General features: G+C 35.0%; 2 protein-coding genes across 2 annotated transcripts; one reads left to right on the top strand and one right to left on the bottom strand.

Annotated features, from left to right (window-relative positions):
• The first annotated feature begins 587 nt into the window (after positions 1–587).
• LOC129944254 (SURF1-like protein) lies at positions 588–5,453 on the top strand. Its single transcript, XM_056053575.1, has 5 exons — positions 588–855; positions 932–1,053; positions 1,131–1,325; positions 4,838–5,005; positions 5,089–5,453. Exons 1-5 carry the CDS (start codon positions 661–663, stop codon positions 5,297–5,299), a joined length of 891 nt encoding a protein of 296 aa, XP_055909550.1. The 5' UTR covers positions 588–660; the 3' UTR covers positions 5,300–5,453.
• Positions 5,310–19,456, bottom strand: LOC129944251 (UDP-glucose 6-dehydrogenase). The gene is made up of 7 exons (XM_056053572.1): positions 18,892–19,456; positions 7,308–7,446; positions 7,081–7,230; positions 6,801–7,012; positions 6,452–6,739; positions 6,073–6,387; positions 5,310–6,003 (listed from the first exon to the last, which is right to left on the bottom strand). The coding sequence occupies exons 1-7, from the start codon at positions 19,060–19,062 to the stop codon at positions 5,827–5,829; spliced, it is 1,452 nt and encodes a 483-aa protein (XP_055909547.1). The 5' UTR covers positions 19,063–19,456; the 3' UTR covers positions 5,310–5,826.
• Between the last annotated feature and the right edge of the window lie 380 nt (positions 19,457–19,836).

The following is a 19,836-nucleotide window of genomic DNA, read 5'->3' as shown; positions in this document are numbered from 1 at the left end:
ACAAATTTAAAAATGTGGACGAAGCAAGGAGGAGTAAAGTTTATACAAACAAAATGGTGCAACAATATTATTTCCAGCAATGGCCGATCAAATGTTCTTTTTAATCCAATTCTAAAATAATGGACATTTAAAAAAACAAAAACACAATTAAATATTTCAACTAATATTTTTCCATTGACTACATTAAAAATGTTTGCAAAAAGTATCAATTAAATGCATTTTTAGTTTTCGTTGAATCCCACCAGCGTTTGCCCAGTTTTTCCTAAGAACACCAAACACTATTAAAATAAACCGGTCCTATATAGTGCTATTTGTTTAACGACGATCGTTTGAGAAAGTCATTAAAATAAAAGCTGATTCCACCTTTGGGGTTTTTGGCACACTGACAACTATGTTTCGAAAGTATAACATTTCAAAATTTAATAACTTTTATTCAAAAATGATGCATTCATCAAATAAAATTTAGCGGTCCTATTTTGGAAGCGGATATGAGTTTTAAAATTCAATCGAGTATCGCCTTTCATAACATGCAACGAGTCTCTAACCATTCGTTGTCAAACAAACACAGCTGACTAGTTTGACAACCGCAACCCTCCGAGCCACCGACGTCCGACTACAATTTTGCTAATTTTGTGTTTAACTGAACTTCACAAAAATAAAATGTTACAACTAAGTGCAATTTTAATACGACGACCATTTGTTATATCGAGTCTAATTAAATCTCCACAAATTCAATACATAACAATTGGATCTCATCGTTGCCTGGCCCAAAAAGCTGGAACACCATTTGTCAGTCGACCAAATCTTGGCCAAAGAGATGACAAAAAGATTTCACCACTTGGTTATTTTCTTATAGTAAGTATGAAAATACTTTTACTATTTTGTGCACATTCTTGAGAGAGTAATTTTTTTTTTAAATTTTGTATTAAAGTTGCTTCCTGTCACAGCATTCGGTCTAGGATGTTGGCAGGTGAAACGTAAAATATGGAAGGAAAATCTTATAAAAGAACTCAAAGAGAAGACTCTTACCGCAGCTGTGAATATTCCTGAAAAGTAAGTCAATTTAAGTTCGAATACGAATTCTTCATCAATTTTAACATGTAGATATGTACGATATAATATTCTTTCAGTTTGGAAGACTTAAATCAAATGGAATACCGATTGATCAGAGTGCGGGGTGAATTCCAACACGATAAAGAACTGTTGCTAGGACCAAGGTCATTTATTCGACCAGACGGTGCTGAGACAGGAGGAGGACTTTTATCATCCCGAGATGGTTCAAACGGATATCTTGTTGTGACGCCGTTTAAACTGGCAGGAAGAGAGTAAGTTTAAGCTAAAGTAATAAACTTTAAATACTCTTCCAACTTTGAAGTATCTACATAAGATTGATACATTAGCTTCATTTTACTGTTTCATTTTAATTCCAAAATTGATTGTATTTGGTTTAGTATTTGTATAAGTTCTTTAGATTTGATTGGGTTCGGTGGAGCCATATATTAAAATATACTTGATTCGCTTTATGTAATAGATGGGTTCATAAAGTAGTATTTCCACAGAGCCAAATAACCTGTAAAACTATAATAGAATGTGCAATAATATGTTCTATCAAATGCTCGAAAACGAGAGCTATGAAAATTATTAGACAATTTAGAGGCTGGTAGCCTAACGATTATTTGTTTGTCCTGAATAGTTCTGAGGAGTTGGCCAAAATTAACCACTAACAAATATAAAAAAAAAACTTTGCAAATTCGAGTCAAGAAAAACAAAATGTTTTATATGTTTTATCAAGAATTACATTGTTCGCCATAGCATACAAACTATCGTAGTATCTGTCTGATACGACGTGAATATCATCTTCAAAAAGAGTCTACAGTTATATCTGTTATATTAAATACACTTTAAAAGTAAAAATCACTTGATTGAATAAAGAATAATACTTTCAAAAGGAAGGATCTCTTTGTAAAATATTGCTTAAACATATCTCGACATCCAAAAATCCGATGGTCCGGATAAAAGTCTCTAAAAAAAGCTAATCACCCTAACCCGTCTAATCTAATCTTCCAATGCATTTAAATCCATCTTTTCAAGTCATGGAAATGCTGATCAACACATCTTTAAACACATCTTGAAACAAGAAAGCCTCTTAATGATAGGCCTGGATGTTTTATCTCACCGAATATTGAAACAAATGTTTACATTGTTGTAGAGAAATTTATATAATTGCACTTGATATTTCAAAGGTATTTGATAGAGTTGGGCATTAAGTTCTCTTATAAAAAATGCCAGAATTTAGTTCTGATGAATCTCTGCTTTTTTGGTTAAAAATTACCTTTTGGACTTTTTGATTCAAGTAGTATTAGACGAACAATAATCTGGTATCCGCAAAATAAACGCTGGTATGACCCACGGCTGCGTTTTTTCCTCCGACGTTCTTCCCTGAATTTATGAATTGTTTTTTGTCTGAAACTTCTAACACACTTAATTATCCCTCTGATGACAGAACCCTCAGCTTTTCATATGAGTTTTATCTTCTCATTCTTGTCTTTTTGATGTGGACTGCCAACCGCTGCGAATGCTAAAGCTAATTTAATTCTGGTCTTGATTGCATTGTACAAAGGGAAAAAAAACCGTGTAGAAATTAAAGCTTTAAAAACTCAAAGTATTACTGTCGCAGAGCGTAAAAACTCTCCATTACCACTATCAAAGTTTGCATCAAGGAGACTAAACAACTTTGAGGTCTGAGTAAGTGCGTCACAAACCATTTATTGTGGAGTGGCAACATACTTGATATCGCCAAAAATTCTGCTAAGTATTTAGGTTTTCTCCAACTATGCAACAATTTGTCTACCCTAATCTTATCTGACTTTAATTTACAAACCTTTTATTGATCGAGTACTACTCTCATATTTTGGCTGGTGCCCAATATTAGAGTTTAGTTTTTTTTTGAGGATATAATTAGAAGGAGAGCTTTTATAGAAAAGCAATCGTTCTCTTACTGAGACATTTCCTACTCTTGAACACAGCCGCAAGGTCTCATTGTGCCTATCATATGTTCATAAACAATGTTCTAGTTGCATTCTTGCTCTCAAACAATTCAACCTTTATCCCGCCCTTCTAGGAACTTTCTCCGAATTACCCTTGAGTCTAATTTTGGACGTACGGTTAGGTATAGGGATTCTTTCTTTAGCCGCACTGCACACTGTGTTATCGCTGTTATTGGCCATTGGTATCGAAAGTGACGAATACAGGCTTTTCCATAGCCCACTATTGCAATATACCTACTCTCCTTTTTATCATTTATTTTATTGTGTTTATAGTTAATTTACTAATTTAATCTGTTGAAGTCTTATCGGCTGACTTATGAAGCCGTGGAGAATGGAGTTTCTGGATATTAATCTTTAAGAATTTTCATTAGTCTAACTTAAATCAGTTTGGATGTGAGCAGTGCGACGCGTCCAAATTCGGCAAACATACAAAAAAAAAATAACATGTTACTTGCATCTAGCGGTCTTTCGTTTTCATATTAGAGGCTTTTAGCTTGAAGTTATACTCTACTTTTCCCCGTGAACACCCATTATTTCAAACTCTCTGGATATAGAGAGTTCATAAAAATACTATATATAGTTTTAAGTATTTGTAACATACTAGCATATAAAAAATTAATAAATATTAGCTCAAAAATAAACAATCAGACAGTCAAAACACTGCACGGAAAAAATTCGAAAACTGCGTTTGGAGGGAAAAACCTACCAAAATATTCAAGACATCCTAGGCTGCTCAGCAAATATGGTCAGTAACCCCTTAAAATGGCAAAATAAACCGAAAAGGCGAGGCCCAAAAAGAGTGACTACTGAAAGAACTGACAGAAAAATTGTTCAGTTAGCAAAAGCGAGCCTTTCCATAGGCTCTAGGAAAATAAGAAATGGGCTTCAACTCTCTGTTAGCATTTTTACAATACGAAGACGTCTTTTATAAGCGAAGTTACCAGCCCGAAGTCTACGCAGGGTACCATTCTTGACGAAAAGGCATGTGGCAAAGAGAATGAAGTTTGTTAAAGCGCATAGAGATTGGGCAAAAGAGAAATGGAGGAATGTTCTGTGAAGCGATGAAATCAAAGTCGTCCTTTTTGGGTCCAAGTGTCGTCGAGAATATGTGAGAAGACCATAAAGTGCAGCATACTATCCACGGTACACTATAAAGACAGTGAAGCATGGTGAAGGAAAAATGAAGATATGGGCTTGCTTTTCATATTACGTGGTCGTGCCTATTTATCCCTTGGGAGGTATAAGGGATGCAACCGTGTATGTGAAAATTCTCGAGGAGGTTATGTTACCCTATGCTGAAGAGGAAATGTCGTTGGTTTGGGTATACCAACAAGACTATGACCCAAAGCATAGGCCAAAAAAGACAAAACCATTGTTCGCGCAGAAAAAGTTAACTGTTATGGATTGGCCCGCTCAATCCCCCGACCTTAACCTCATCGCAAATTTGTGGGGGGATGTTAAGAACGCAGTTCATAAAGCAAAACCCTAGAATTCGAAAAAATTGTGGAAAGCAGTGCGTAATTCGTAGAACGCAATACCAGTTAAAAGGTGTCAGGTTTTAGTGTACTCGGTGCCACGTAGATGCGAAGCATCATAAAAAACAATGGTTATGCAACAAAGAACTAAATTTATGAGTATAGGAGCCTCAAAACTTAACTTTAGATTTCTTCTTAAAACTTGTATTATTATTATTATGTAAATGGTATTAATAAATTCAAGGAAAATACGCGCTTATTACAATTTTCTTTAAACGTTAGAATTATTACCTATTCCTTTTTTTTAAATTCTAGTGAAACAATCTTAATCAATCGAGGTTGGGTATCAAGAAAATGTGTTAAGGCAGAAACTCGTAAAGATGGTCAAGTTCCTGGAGAAGTCGAACTTTGTGGTGTAGTTCGTTTGGGTGAAGTTCGGCCACAATTCACACCAGATCACAAAGGTGACATCTATTTATACAGGTATTTTTCTGTTTGTTTATTTTTGTGAAATGAAGTCTGTTATAATTAAAATGGGTGCATTTTTCTATTACTTTTTATATCAGAGATCTCCCACGAATGTGTGCCCAAACCGGTGCATCCCCTTATATACTAGATGCAGATTACGCATCCACAATCGCAAATGGACCAATCGGAGGACAAACACGTGTAACACTACGCAACGAGCATTTATCATACATCGTTACTTGGTTTTCTCTATCAGGAGCGACTGCCTGGCTATGGTATCGCCAAATAATCAAGAGAAAAGCTTTTTAGTTTAGATCTCTTGTTTTTTATTGGTTCATTTAGTGAAAAATAAAATTATTTATTTTATAATCTAAAATATAATATGTATTGTGTATATATATATATATTATTTCTGTCGCGCTTAAAATCTATTAAAAATTAAAGTTTACATATTGCAAGATAATTAATGATTTTTCGTATCCTTTCTTCTTTCAATTAAATTGAACACACAATTAAAAATGAGAAGAAAAAAAATATAGTTTCAACTTAGTACAAAAATTAAAATAGAAACACGTAAATAGGACAAAAATTAAGGAATATATAAATGTATAAAATTGCAACATACATGAATTTATAAAAAGTTAAAAGACGACACTAAAATTTGTAAACAAAAAATCCCGGTCTTAAGTCATTGCAAATAAATACAAAATTATCAAAAAATACTGTGTGTTTGATTTGTGTGTCATAAATTGGAGTGTATCCTGTAAATAATTTCCTTAGTGAACGTGGTAGGAGACACAATTTAGAACATTATTCTTCTTTTTCTTCGTACTTCCTTACAGCTGGGGAATGCTGCCCCATGTCCTCATTAAACTGGATCGATTGTATCGTTTTCCGATTGTCTGCACGTGAAAACCGATTTGAAGTAACTTTTCGTGGTCAAGGATTTTTCGGCCATCGAAGATGTATGCTGGTTTCATCATCGATTGGTAAATGCGTTTATAGTCAAGTGCCTGAAATCACAATTCATTCATTAAACTGAATCGAAACATCGATATTTTTAAAAAGCGTTCTTAACTTACAACAAACTCATCCCATTCGGTGCAGAGGACTATTGCGTGAGTATCCCGAACAGCGCTATACGGATCGCTATGGATTTGTACTGCCTGTTTGACATCCTCTGGGGAATCAGTTACTGAGGGATGTGTCAAATCATCGATTATCTGTTCGGGTTCCACTTTCGGATCGTAAATGTCCAATTTGGCACCTTCTTCAAGGAGGGTCTTGCACACAGTGATAGCTGGTGTTTCACGAGTATCGCCAGTATCTTTTTTGAAAGCGAATCCAAAGATAGATATTCTCTTATCCGATACCGTATTGAAGAGGCATTCAATTATCTAAAACACACAACAATTAGATAATCAAGTTTTACATAAAACAAAACAAATCAATTAATTTTACCTTTTGTGAGAATCGGGACTTTTGGTACTCATTCATATTGATGACTTGTTGCCAGTAGGCAGCAACTTCTGGAAGATTCAAACCCTCACATATATACACCAAGTTAAGAATGTCCTTTTGGAAACAACTGCCACCAAAGCCAACCGAAGCCTGAAGGAATTTCCTACCGATTCGTGAGTCTAACCCGATTGCCCTTGCCACTTCTGCAACATCAGCGCCGGTAGCTTCACAGACTGCCGATAACGAGTTAATACTAGAGATTCGTTGGGCAAGGAATGCATTGGCAGCCTGACAAAAAAAAAATAGGAGTCAGAAATCACAATAAAGAGTTGTGAGTAGGTGGACTTACTAATTTAGAAAGTTCAGAACTCCATGTATTTGTGGTTAAAACATTTTCTTTTGGTATCCAATGTTCATAGATCCATGAGAGTTTTTCTACAGCCTTATGACCCTCTGGAGTTTCTTCGCCTCCAATTAGGACCCGATCAGCGTGAAGCAAGTCTTGGATAGCTGTTCCTTCAGCTAGGAATTCAGGATTGGAGAGAATGTCATAGCGAACTCCTTTTTGACAAAAGTAAAAATTTATTTGAAATTCGATTTTCTTTAATCTTTTATTTAAACAAAACCACCTGGCTTCTGATTGGCACGTAATATATGCATTATACTTTCAGCGGCCCGCACTGGTACTGTACTTTTTTCAACAACCACCTTATTCGATTGAGCGATTTCGGCAATCATTCGAGCTGCACTCTCAACATATTTCAAATCAGCTGCTCGACCTTTGAAGTAAACAAATTTAAAAAAGTTAATAACTTTTATTACATAAACAAAGAATTAGTAGGTAGACAAATCAAACCTTTTCCATTGCCAAAAGTTTTTGTTGGAGTATTTACTGAAATAAATATCAAATCGGCTTCTTTTATGGCAGTTTCAATGTCAGTTGAGAAGAATAAATTAATATTACGGCACTTCTTCACGACGTCATCAAGACCTGGCTGGAAATATTAAAACAAAAAGAAAAAAACGTGATGAATGATTTGTAATTAAACAGAGCAAACTTGTTGTCATCAGCAAGTTCAAAACCAGTGTTGGCTTAGCCCAGAAATAAGGTTCAACAAACTTTCTGTTGACTCATTTGAATGGGTATTTTTATTTCGTGTATGGTTTACCATAAAATAATTGGTTTAAACACAAACACGATTAACTTATTTTTTTATTATTTAAAAAGCAGCTTTTTATGAAGATACATTCTGAGAACCAATTTTTTCATTTCATTCATAATTTCTTGAGTCAACTTTGGCTTCGTTGACTTATGAGTAACTTATTTGTTTGTGGGAATAAAATATTTCAGATTGTTCTATAAATGCTTTCTGAGACATTAGGATCATTTGATTTTAGAATTAGCATTTTAATTAGCATTAGCATTTAAATTAAGAACTACAAAGAAGCGTACATGATCTAAAGAACAGAGGAATTAGGCACGCATTTCAATTAATGCTCTAATAACTGTTGTTTCTGTTTTAAGCAATTATAATTATTATTTTTTTGTTCAGTTTATTAATTTGTGACGTAAATTAGGTTAAACATTTCTTTTTTCGAACATGGCTCCACGTACAAGCTTATAAAGTCGCGAGTTAGTTATTAAACATTACAAAGATGGGATTAGCCAAAAAAATGTATGAAATGGTTAAAATTAAATCTTCAACCGTTCAGCATATCATTGAGTAAAATTCACTTGAAAATCCATTCGTCAGCAAAGGAGGAAAACCCCTGATGAAATATTTTCTGTCAGCGACCGAAGATGGATTATAGGAAAGCTATAGAAAGATTCAACCTTAAACACGGAGCCAGCTTTAGGAAAATAGGGAAGGATTAAAAAGGAGATATCGATGCACATTGGTCTTAGTTTTGAATATCAAAATGATAGGGAAAAACAGACCTGTGTAAAGCACGCCACATTCTTAATGTGCTGTTAAAAAAAGAATCTCTATACTTGACAGTACGTCCGAAATTGAGCTCAAGGTTAAACTTATGTGCATTCCTAGAAGTACGAGTATAACGGCTAATTCGACAGATAACTGTTTATAAAAATATCGGTAGAACAACGAAAGGCATGAAACATTGCATAGGTGTTCGAGGGACGTAATTGTTTCGTTTATAGTTCTATCGCCTATCATTTTCAAAAAATAAAAAATACTTAAACTGCCCAAATATGCGAGTTGTATTCAAGTTTTGGACGAATGAAGGCTTTGTAAATTACAGCCAGATCAGAAGGGGTGGCAAATTTCATGCACCGTCATCGGAGAAATCCTAAGCACCTAGCGACATTTTTGGCAATATCGAATATGTGATCATTTCATAAGAGGTGATCTGTGATACACTTGCGGAGTACTGAAAGTTGACTAGTGCAAGTGCAGCTCATCGATAGCGGCATCGGGGTGGGTTACGCTTTAACGACAGGAGACAGCATTGAGTTTTCGAAGCATTAAATTCTACACGGTTTTTGATTCCCCATTGGACAATGCTGTCGAGATCAGAATTTAATGAGCTTATCAGACGCTGCCGTTGAAGTTCCTCATCCGAAGGACAAGGATGTGAATTTTGAGACGAATATGAAAAGCTGAGAGTACTGACGTCAGCAAAACAGTTTAATGGATTAGAAGTGGCAGACCAGAGATCGTTTATGAATATGAGGAAGAGGGTCGGAGACAAAACGGAGCCCTGGGGCACGCCAGCGTTTATTTTATGAGTTTCAGACTTGAATCCGTCCAAAACAACTTGTATTGAACGGTTCGAAAGAAAATTTCTAATCCAACGAAGAAGAGATTCGTCGATACCGAAAGCACGCATTTTCGATAAGAGAGCAAGATGCCAGACTTTCTCCAAAACGATGTAAAGATCTGTTCCACTGTTCGGTGAGATGAACCATGAGATCACCAGTGGACCTATTGCTACGAAAGCCGTATTGCCGGTCATTAAGAAGCTTCCGTTCCTCAAGACATTTCTTAAGCTGATAATTAATCAGCGTTTCCATGACTTTGGAAAGAAGGGACGTGAGTGCTATTGGACGATAATAAGAGGGGGAGGATGATTCGCTTTTTTTAGGGACATGCTGTAGAAATGCTGTTTTCCATCAGCTCGGAAAGAGATCCGTAGAGCAGCAGTGGTTTTACCAAGTACAATAGGGGTAATACCAGCCAGATGATTTGTAACTGTACGAGTGCGAAAGAAGATTTGTCCCATAAAATCGTTTACACTCTCAAGAACATGAGGACTCAGGACACTCTCTGGTAGCGTCGAATTAACAGCAAACTGTGCTGCAAGCAAATTGGCTTTATCAATCAAGCTAACATAGGGAATGTCATTGTGGACGAGCGTTGGAACCCAGGATGACGTGGTGTTTCGTACGTTTTTTTTTTTTTTAAATGACCACACATTTTAACATCTTAAGGTACGACATTGTAGAATTCTTTGCCTTAATTTCAGGTCATGCAAACATTTGGTTCGCCGAGTTTTCACAGACGAATGTAAGTTCAACCTTTAACTTAGATCGGATGGGAAGGTATAAGTTTAGAGGCAGCCAAACACAGTGCTTTGCCCAAAAATGTATGTGGCACTGTAAAGCACTTGTTTTTATCGAAGCAAACATGGACAAAAATATGTTTTTGCATATTTTGAAACGGATTTTCATATAAACTGCGGAAACGGCATAATTTTCGACTCTACCAAGACAGCGATCCCAAACAAAGATCTGGAATCGTTTAGTCTTGTTTGATTTCATATTCAATCCCCAGCCTTTACGTGAAATCAGGTAACATCAAATTAATACCAAAGATGGTCTAAAAAAAGCGCTTTTATAGAAGTGGGAAACAATAAATTCCGTTTATACAAAGAAGCTTGTTGAATCATTATTATTGATAGCCAAGCAACAATAAAAACGATTTATGTCACAGTAATCCAATCGAAGTTTGGAAATTACTCTCGTCAAGAACTAACGGTTCTTAGCTCATAGCATTACATTAGACTTTGCTGGGTACCAAGTCACAGTGATGTGCCTGAAAACGAGAGAGCTGATGAGCTGGCGATTAAAGTCACAACTCTGAAACAAGCCAAAGTGACATTAGGCAAAATGTAATTTTGTAGTTAGATTACTGAAGCCTACAAAAACAAGCTAAAATTTCTTGCAGACTAACATTATTTTTATTAGAATCAATATCTGCAAAAATTGTTCAGAAAACTAATCATTCCTATAGTTTTAGGTTGAATTTTATAAAATAAATACCCGATTTAAAATTGAGTCATTACATTTTATAAGGTTGTGTTAGCTTTGAGGGCTAAAAATTTGGGGTAAAGAGTTGTTAAGAGTTGAGGATAGTTTTTTTTTCATATGAAAGCCATCTAGTTTTATTTTTCTAATATGAGTTTTCATATCAGTCATGGTTAACCTGCATAGTCGTGTCAATAAAAAAAATCGATGGTTTGTTGTTATTATAAATTATAAGCATTTCTTCATTCACTTCTAGATGAAAACCTGACATTATTAATTATATTATTATCAAAACCATATACAAAAACTAATTAATATTATTTGCCTTTTCTAAAAGATACTAATTTCAAATGCAAACATATCAGAGACTAAACAAATCTTCAAAAACATATTTTTTAACTAAACAACCGGATAATGCTGCAGCTGTGTGGCATTGATGATTATAATTATTGTTATTGAGTGTAAACAAAACCTCTTTATATTCAAACATGTGTCATTTGTTTATAATCATGAATAAATATAAATTTTGTTTAATGTCTCCCTTTAACGGCTGCATTAACATTTAGAAAAAAAATTCTCATTTAACGCTTGGTTAACATTTTATTTTAAAGTTTATTCCTCGTCATAAAATTGTTCTAAGAATTTTTAAAAATCTTTAAGTATAATGTATTTGCATCTTTTAAAACGCATTAAGAAGAACGTGCATTCATAAAGTTATTCCTTGAATTGCTTTTAAATAGAAAACAACAAACCATCTGATTATTTTGATTCATGTCAAGGTCTAAAGTTGATTTTAAAGTTATAAGATTTTATCATTTGAAATCGTGAAGATCATTTGTCATCTCGTATGAGTCACGCCACGTTTTGCTGAATAAATGCTGTTTTTTCTGATTAATACGTTCCTAGAGTTTTTTAGTAAAATATACACACGGACTTACTATAACCAACGGTTTCTCACTATCAAACAATTATTTAAAAAACGCTATCCAATTACATATATGTGTTGTTTTTTTTATCATCACACAAAATGTTACCACTCTATTGCATGGGTTTGATATTACCTCTGGATCGGTATATCAATGATGTACATATATAATTTATTTTGTTATCAGGTCATTCTGAAGAGAGGAAGTATGATAAGCTTAATTCTGTTGAATTTCGTAAAAGCAATTAGCACAAATGATAAAGAGTGGACACTAGAAACAATATTCAATAACGATTTTAAGTCTAGGAAAATATATTAGACACAAATGCGGAAGATGACTTTAACATAAAGAACCTAAGGTTTAAAAACTTCTGGCTGAAATGGAAAAGAATTTTTAACAGTAACTTCAAAGTGCAATTTTATTTGGAATGTTTCCAATACTTTATTCCTGCATTGAACTAAAGAATGATGTTTAGAATTTACTATGCAACGGTCGGAAAAAATATTTTGACAAACAAAATATCGTACATTTTTATTCAAATATTTTATTTGACCAGTTGAAAAAATATAAAAAAATGCATTATAAACTTTCATAAACTTTCAAAATAACTTTATTAAACTTATTTCAATGTTAAAGTTCTGCAATTGAAAATTAATATTTCCTAAATATGTGGTGGAAAAAGTATTTTGACAAAATTTATTATGAGGAAAAAATGTGTTTGAAAAGAAAATTAAACAAAAATTAAGACATATGTAATTTAATAGAAAATGAAATTTCCGTTTCCTATTAATGACTTTCTGCGATCGGCCTGCTATAGATTTTACCAAATTATCTCTTCGCGGGTTCTTGTCAAGCATGGGCTCCTTTTTCGCTTATATAGGCCCACAAACTTTATATTATTTTTAAGTCGGTACAGCGATAAGACTCGACGCTTCATCTCAATGGACCAACAACAATGTGGGGCACTCCATCACTTTGAACCTCTTTGGTTCTATACCAAAGTACATAGACTACACTATTCCTAAACCCCTATTTGGAAAAAAAACTTCCAGGTATCCATTCCATCTAGAGATGAATGGGAAGACAAAAAACTCCTGGATAACAAAAGTATTCATTTTTATATAGATGGATCCAAGACAAATGTGCGAGTTGGTATTGGGGAGTACTCAGAAAAGCTTAATCTAAGGATCTCATTTCGCTCCCTAACCATTGTAGCGTCTTTCAAGCGGACATTTTAGCGATCAAAGAGGTTCTCTCCTGGCTAAGAGAAAACGTGATACCAACTTCTGATATCCGCATCTTCTCTGACAGTCAGGCTGCTATTAAATCTCTTGATGGTGTCTCAATCAAATCTCAAACGGGCCTCGATTGTCGATCGTCTCTTATGGAGATGGTGCAGCAATTTAACATTCACCTATTTGGGTGGCGGGCCACAGAGACATCACGGGAAATTGTAGAGCCGATGAACTCGCTAAAAATGGAACCGTCATGCCTATTTCACCTGAAAGGAAGGAGATAGGCATACCGATAGCTACATGTAAACTTATGCTAAAAGAAACAGCTTTTGCGAAAGCAAATTCTAGGTGGCACAAATTACCAACATGCGCAACCACAAAACTCATATGGCCTTCACAGGACCTAAAGCGCTCTAAAGACTTGTTATCTCAAAGCAGACTTCATATTAGCTCCCTAACAGGTGTCCTTACGGGACAATGTCTTATATATATACGACTTGGTGTAGCCTCAAGAAGAGGAAACAATCTCTCACCTCCTCTGCACTTGCCCTGCTCTTTCACTCAGACGCAAACTTCATCTGAGGGACTACTCTTTTGATAATCCCAGTGAACTAGCTGAAAAGGATGTCTAGGCTTAAGTGTGTGGATTCTAATCCGCAGCCACGTTAACCTTACCTAACCTAAGTCGGGGCTTTGAGATGGCTAACCTAGTGTATTTAAAACCACTCCCTTAAGAAAATTAGTTTTTTTTTCAAATTTATGTTTACAAAAAAGTATTATTCTTTAATTATAAGACATGACTTTAAAAGCCGTCTGCCCGAGTTTAAAAAAATGTACATAATAAAGTTTTGTATGTTAAACATTTTCTTCAATTATAGCTCTTCTTTATTTCGATGCTTGTTGACAATAGTTGTGCAATTTTTTCCAGTAAGTGCCATTAAAATCATTTTCATTTCTGGTTCCTCAGTTCTAGTTCGAAAAAAAATGAATCCCGAACTCCTTTAAGACAGGGCATCTTCCCAGGAAGTGATATTTGTTTTCCGTTTCACGCATATTACAAATAGTGCAGAAAATTTGCAAATCTTCTCTGTGGGGTATAAAGTTAAGGTCCATAATTTCTCCTCTGGCCTTAAAAACAGTAGATATTGTGTCAGTTGAGTATTTTTCATTAAAATAGTTGTTTTCGCAAAGATTATGGTTTAAGCTGGCATATATTTCGCGATGGGTTGAAGTAAGTGCTTTTTCAATGCGTTCTACTCGCATTTTTTTTATCCACCTCTCAAATTAAATTATCGAACTCTTAATTCCATTGATGGATATTATCCATAGTCTGACCAGCAAACTCTGCGAATGCTTTCCAATAAAACAATATTCTCTTCGCTATATGTCAACCTTTCTCCGTACAGTACCATAGTTTTCGCAATGCAGTTGAAATGAAGTCGCAATGTTTCTATGAATATTGGTATGATTTGTATCCCCACACTTGAGCTCCATATAGCATTATTGATTTGGAAACTGCCTGGAATAATTGGTATTTCATTCTAATCGATATATGTTTATCTTCCAGACAGTCCTTCCTTGCGGCACATATAGCTGATTTAGATGAAAATAGTTTCTCCTGAAAGTGTTGTTCCGTGTTCAGTTCATGTTTTTTTTTTTTAATAATAATCACACACTCAAGGGGATATTACTACCCTTATTATGCAGAGGTACAGTGTGAGCACTAGGAAGAGGAGAGAGGGTTTAAGAGGAGATGTTGGTGCGCATTGGTTTTGGATTCCTGAATATTACAATGACTAGAAAAGACAGAGTGTGGTAAGGTATTCTACATTCGCGTAGTACGTCTAAAGAACGAATCTCTGTAGTTGACAGTACGGCCGAAGTTCGGCTCGAGGGTATACTGATACGGTTGAACTGTTTAAGGGAATGAATGCTGCTGGCTATTTCACTAGAGCATAAGCCGTTAAAATAACGGTAAAAAAGCGTCAGACAAGAGACCTTAAGACGATGTTCAAGCGAAGTAAAAGAACTTATGATGATATTATCATCTATCAATTTAAATGCTCTACGTTCAATACTATCCAAGAGGCTTAAGTAAGTTGCAGGAGCACCAGCCCAGAGATGGGAGTTATACTCAAGCTTTGGACGTATGTAAATTGTAGATAACAGCCAGATCAGAAGGGGTGAAATATTTCTTGCATCACCTAAGGAAACCCAAACACCTTGCGACATTTTTGGCGACATCGCGTATGTGATCATTCCACATGAGGTGGTTGGTGACAAACATACCGAGAATATCGAGGTGTTCAGTTCAGTCTCATTGATGCAAAGGGGGTATATCTCGCTTTAACGATACAAGACAGAATTGGGTTTTCGAAGCATTAAATTCCACGCGGTTTTTTAATCCCCATTTAACAATGCTGTTTAGGTCGAAATTTAATGAGCTTATCATATTTTGTCGTTGCAGTTCCACATCCGAAGAAGAGGGATGTAAGTCTGAAAACGAATATGAAAAGCTAAGAGTACTATCGTCAGCGAAACAATATATTGGATTAGATGGTGCAGACAGGAGATTATTAATAAAAATGAGAAAGAGTGTTGGAGATAAAACAGAGCCCTGGGGCACACCAGCATTTATTTTATGGTTTTTAGACTTGAATTCATAGAATACTACTTGTAATGAACGATCCGAAAGGTAATTACTAATCCAATGAAGCAGGGATTCATGAAAACCGAAAGCACGCATTTTCGATAAGAGAGCCTAATGCTAAACCCTATCAAATGGTTTTGAAATATCAAGTGCAATAATCTTACTTTCTCCAAAAGTAGCAGATATTTATTCCCAAGTATGTATATGACTTTACGGTTTCTAATTCATGTCCATCAAAAAACCACTTCTTATTCCTAGAGTAGCACCCACCTCCTTTTCTACACACCATCGTTTTGGATTTATTTATGTTTACAATCAGCCTCCATTCATCACTGTATTTGTTCAGCTGATTAATCAATCGCTGTAAACGTTCTGGTGTGTCTGCACGGATCACCAAATTATCTGCATACATCAAAACTTTAATAAGGATTCCCCCGATTCCTACACAGCCACATAAATAATCGGAAATGTCGTCTATAAACATTATGAATGCTTGCGGACTTAAATTGCATCCTTGTTTCACACCTGTAACCGTTTCAAACAAATTCTTTACACCGTATCAAATGCAGCTTTTAGGTTAACAAAAAACGCATAGAGCTTTCTCTTTTCTCTAATAAATGTCTCCACTGTCGTATTCAGAATGAAGATTTCATCTATGGTCGAGTAATTCTCACGGAATCCTGCCTGGAATTCGCTTAAGCATCTGTTTTGTGAAGTCCAACTCTTAAAACGATTTGCCATAACCCCCATTAACATTTTTAGAGCTGAGTTTAAAAATGAAATGCCTTTATAATTATCAGCCTGATTAGGGTTTCCTTTTTTAAGGATGGAAGAGATTACGCTCTGCTGGAAGTTCATAGGGACGTCTCCAGTTTCAAATATACGATTTTGTTCTATGGTAAGAATTTCTAATAAATCATCATTGGCATATTTGAAAAATTCAATAGGAATGTCGTCAGTGATTTGCGATCTTTACTTTTTACTAACCAGCCTCTTACTTCTGCTTGGTTTATGCAAAATCCAAATTAGTACATCTGGGCTTGCATACTGAAAACGAGACTGGAGTAAAGAATCGAGAGGATTCAGCATATTACTGAAATACTCGTATGTTTTTAGCTGTGCTGCATTGATATTAAGTCAAATTTTAAATTTTCTTTTATTTTATTGAGCATTTTCCACAGAGTTGCCGAGTCCTTGCATTGCAAAATTTCGGTTGCTGTGATTCTTTAAAACTCTGTTTTCTTGATTTGGCAGGTGTTTTTGTAATCTTTTGTAATTAGTTATTATCTTGGCTTTGTGACAAGGTGCATTGTCTTGCTTTAAAATGAACGACTGTATAATCAATTTACCAGAACTAAAAGCGTGGTTGTCTAAAATATCCAAATAATGTTGTTTGTTTATCATTTCATCGATTGGTACCAAGACTCCGGTGTCATTCGCATTTTCCTAGGGATTCTGCAAAAAGTTTTCTTTTTTGATCTGTGGTACTCAAAACAGCTTTCATCAGTCCACGATACTTTTTCCCAAAATGACGAAGGCTTGTGTAAAAATTCTTTGGCAAACTGCAGGCGTTAAATGTTATTTTTGGAATACTTGTATGTAAGTAGCAAAGTCAGCCTCCTTCAAACGCTTTCTTACAGTTATTCCCGAAATTTTAATTTCATACCTATTCCTTTTTTATTTCAATTGCTGCAGATTTTGTGGTGTACAGCACATTTTCTTTAAACTTTCTCACTATTAAACGGTCCTCTTTCTTAGAAGTCTTGTGTGGTTGCTCTGAACGTGGAACTTTATATAGTTCGCTTAACTTTTCCACCGAAATACCAGCATAATACTTGGTCACCATCTCAGTTCTTAAACCTTGGCTAACTTCCGACGTTTTACCCATTATTATCAACGAATTGTTTGCAAATGCCGTCGAAGTTAATAAAATTTATTAAAAAGGGACAATATAAATAGGAAATCTCAACTCTGATTGCCTCCGACTCGGAAAAAAACTGCAAAGGTTACTATGTCAAAATACTTTATCCAGTTAGTTATGGCTCAGTCATTAAAGGGTACCAAAAAGAATGAATGAGAAAAATAAAATGTTTCTGGATTTTATCGTTGCGTAGGTGCTTTGTTTTTGAGTAGCAAAGGATTCCCGTTAAATTTCTCAGTTTACCATATCAAGTGGTCTAGCATTACAAATAATATTGTCAAAATACTTTTTCCGACCATTGTACCTAGTCTATCAATGCTTTTCAAATCCATACATACCGGACCAAAACTTTTATGTTGCTTAACTACCATTAACATGTCAGTACTCACAAGTAGATCAAATATTTGAGTCTGTAGTAGAATGAATCTTACCTCCTAGCCGCGTTCGAGAGAAAAGTAAGAGGACACTCAAAGACAGTGGACCGCGATAGGAATAGGTAGAAAGACTTGTCGAGGGAGTTCATGACTGGATCTCGGTTGTTCAATATCTCCGACATTTTTCCACGCTCTTGACAAATATTTTCATCAACATGATAATTAAGACAATGGATATCAAGAAACAGCACATAGACTTCATGAGAGGAAGGAATATCTTTGCTTCAAGCGTGAATGTCACACCTACCTATAAATAGAATCTTCTATACGAATTCTAAATGGTATTTTCATAATCGAAACAATAAAGCTATAACTCGATGATGGCACCAGATTTGACCATCAAGACCAATTGACCAATCTACAACAAGGTTAGCAGTGCTACCCTGTGTTAAAGATTTTTTTAATGTAAGATCAAATTATAAAGCCCTGGAGTTAATTAATTGTTAATTTTCTATGAAAATCATATCGGAACTTTAACTAACAGCACTTATATAACGTAGACCTTGAATTAAATGGACATTTCTCAAATGTGACGCGTGTAAGACTCATCATTATCTACATTCAAGAGAAGATATTTATTTACTACTTTACTAAAAAAACAAGAAAGTTTCAAATGCAAAACACTTGCTTTGCACAAAAGCAGATTCTTTTGTTTGCAAAGATAAATAATAACCAGACAATTAAATATAGTCGTAAGTCATAGATGTTCCGTTTTCATTATAATAAATTAATTTTCCAACGAAAAAAAAATGAGCTGGACTACGTGTCGTTGCCGAGCAATAGCTTTGAGGAATAACCACACTAAGCAAAGCGAAATAGCCACTGCTGATAGCAATTTCCATGACACTAAAACCCGTCAATATCCAAGGCAATTAATAAACATATATATTTGGACGTTCTTCGATTGGATCATCAATGGTTCATAAGATTTGTATTTACCTAGGTAAACCACCGCTACTTAAAGATAGCTCTATGATTTTTCGATTTTCATTTAATATTATGCTCACCTCGTAAATTGGAAGTTTATCGGAATTCCATTGAGCTATGCGTTCGACACTTTTGTCTACAACTGTGACAGTAATTCCCGGACACTTGTATGCCATCACACTGCAAGTTGGACCCCCAACATAGCCAGCCCCAATGCAACACACTTTGGATACACCAATTTCTTGAGACATAATTACCTTTAGAGGTTTATTAAGTGATACTTGCACTACTTGATATTAATGCTAAGCCAATTATAATTATTATTATTCTTATAGAATTTGGGTGAGGGAAACCCAACAAGTAAATGCAAGAGAGATACCACAAATCTTGGCGTCCGGGTTAACACAAAATTGAACGTTTCTTTCACTTCCGCTCTTAAATTGTGAATGCTATCAAACAAAAACTAGATTCGCGTATTTGTTTGTACATTAGGGAACTTAGTTTAAACAAAGTTTTGATGAAAAAAACAACGAATAAAAGATAATAAAACGCTCAAACTTCAATGAATCTCGTGGATAAAAATAATTAGTTGTGGCCGCCGTCGTCGTGTCGTGTCGTTCGCGCAAATGGTAGTGAAATGAGGGGATAAATTAATGGCGATGGGGAATGGCAGTTTTGAGATATTTTTTTGTTTTTTTTTTTTTCTTCTTCAAGGGAAATTTACGTGACGTTTTGGTTTGTTGTTGGTGGATTGACAGTTAGTGATGTGCAAGAATGTCGATTGTTCGCATTGAGCATGATTCACAATAACAATGTTCTGAGAAATCGAAACATGAGTGTGGCGAGATCGATTTGTATTTTTTATTTTTCAAAGAAAATTTATTAAAGTCTGACTCCACTAGTTTCGTTGCATGAAGACTCGACATAAAATTAATCATCCAATGGTGGTTATATTAATTGTGTATTTTTGGGTTCCAATATATAGTGCAGTGAAAAATTGCCAAAAAGACGATCCGCATTAGTCT

The sequence above is a fragment of the Eupeodes corollae genome, chromosome 2, assembly GCF_945859685.1.
Source record: "Eupeodes corollae chromosome 2, idEupCoro1.1, whole genome shotgun sequence".
Lineage (NCBI taxonomy): Eukaryota > Metazoa > Arthropoda > Insecta > Diptera > Syrphidae > Eupeodes > Eupeodes corollae.
The sequence above is the reverse complement of the archived record's forward strand: the minus strand, read 5'-3'. Positions and strand labels throughout refer to the sequence as shown.

What these genes read in the sequence shown, in the direction of transcription:
- LOC129944254 (XM_056053575.1), top strand. Translation starts at nt 661, where the DNA reads ATGTTACAACTAAGTGCAATTTTAATACGACGACCATTTGTTATATCG. An exon ending in GCTGTGAATATTCCTGAAAA is followed by an intron (nt 1,054 to 1,130) that starts GTAAGTCAATTT and finishes ATATTCTTTCAG; the next exon opens with TTTGGAAGACTTAAATCAAA. An exon ending in TTTAAACTGGCAGGAAGAGA is followed by an intron (nt 1,326 to 4,837) that starts GTAAGTTTAAGC and finishes TTTAAATTCTAG; the next exon opens with TGAAACAATCTTAATCAATC.
- LOC129944251 (XM_056053572.1), bottom strand. Translation starts at nt 19,062, where the DNA reads ATGTCTCAAGAAATTGGTGTATCCAAAGTGTGTTGCATTGGGGCTGGC. An exon ending in ATAAACTTCCAATTTACGAG is followed by an intron (nt 7,447 to 18,891) that starts GTGAGCATAATA and finishes TAATATTTCCAG; the next exon opens with CCAGGTCTTGATGACGTCGT. An exon ending in AACTTTTGGCAATGGAAAAG is followed by an intron (nt 7,231 to 7,307) that starts GTTTGATTTGTC and finishes TTTACTTCAAAG; the next exon opens with GTCGAGCAGCTGATTTGAAA.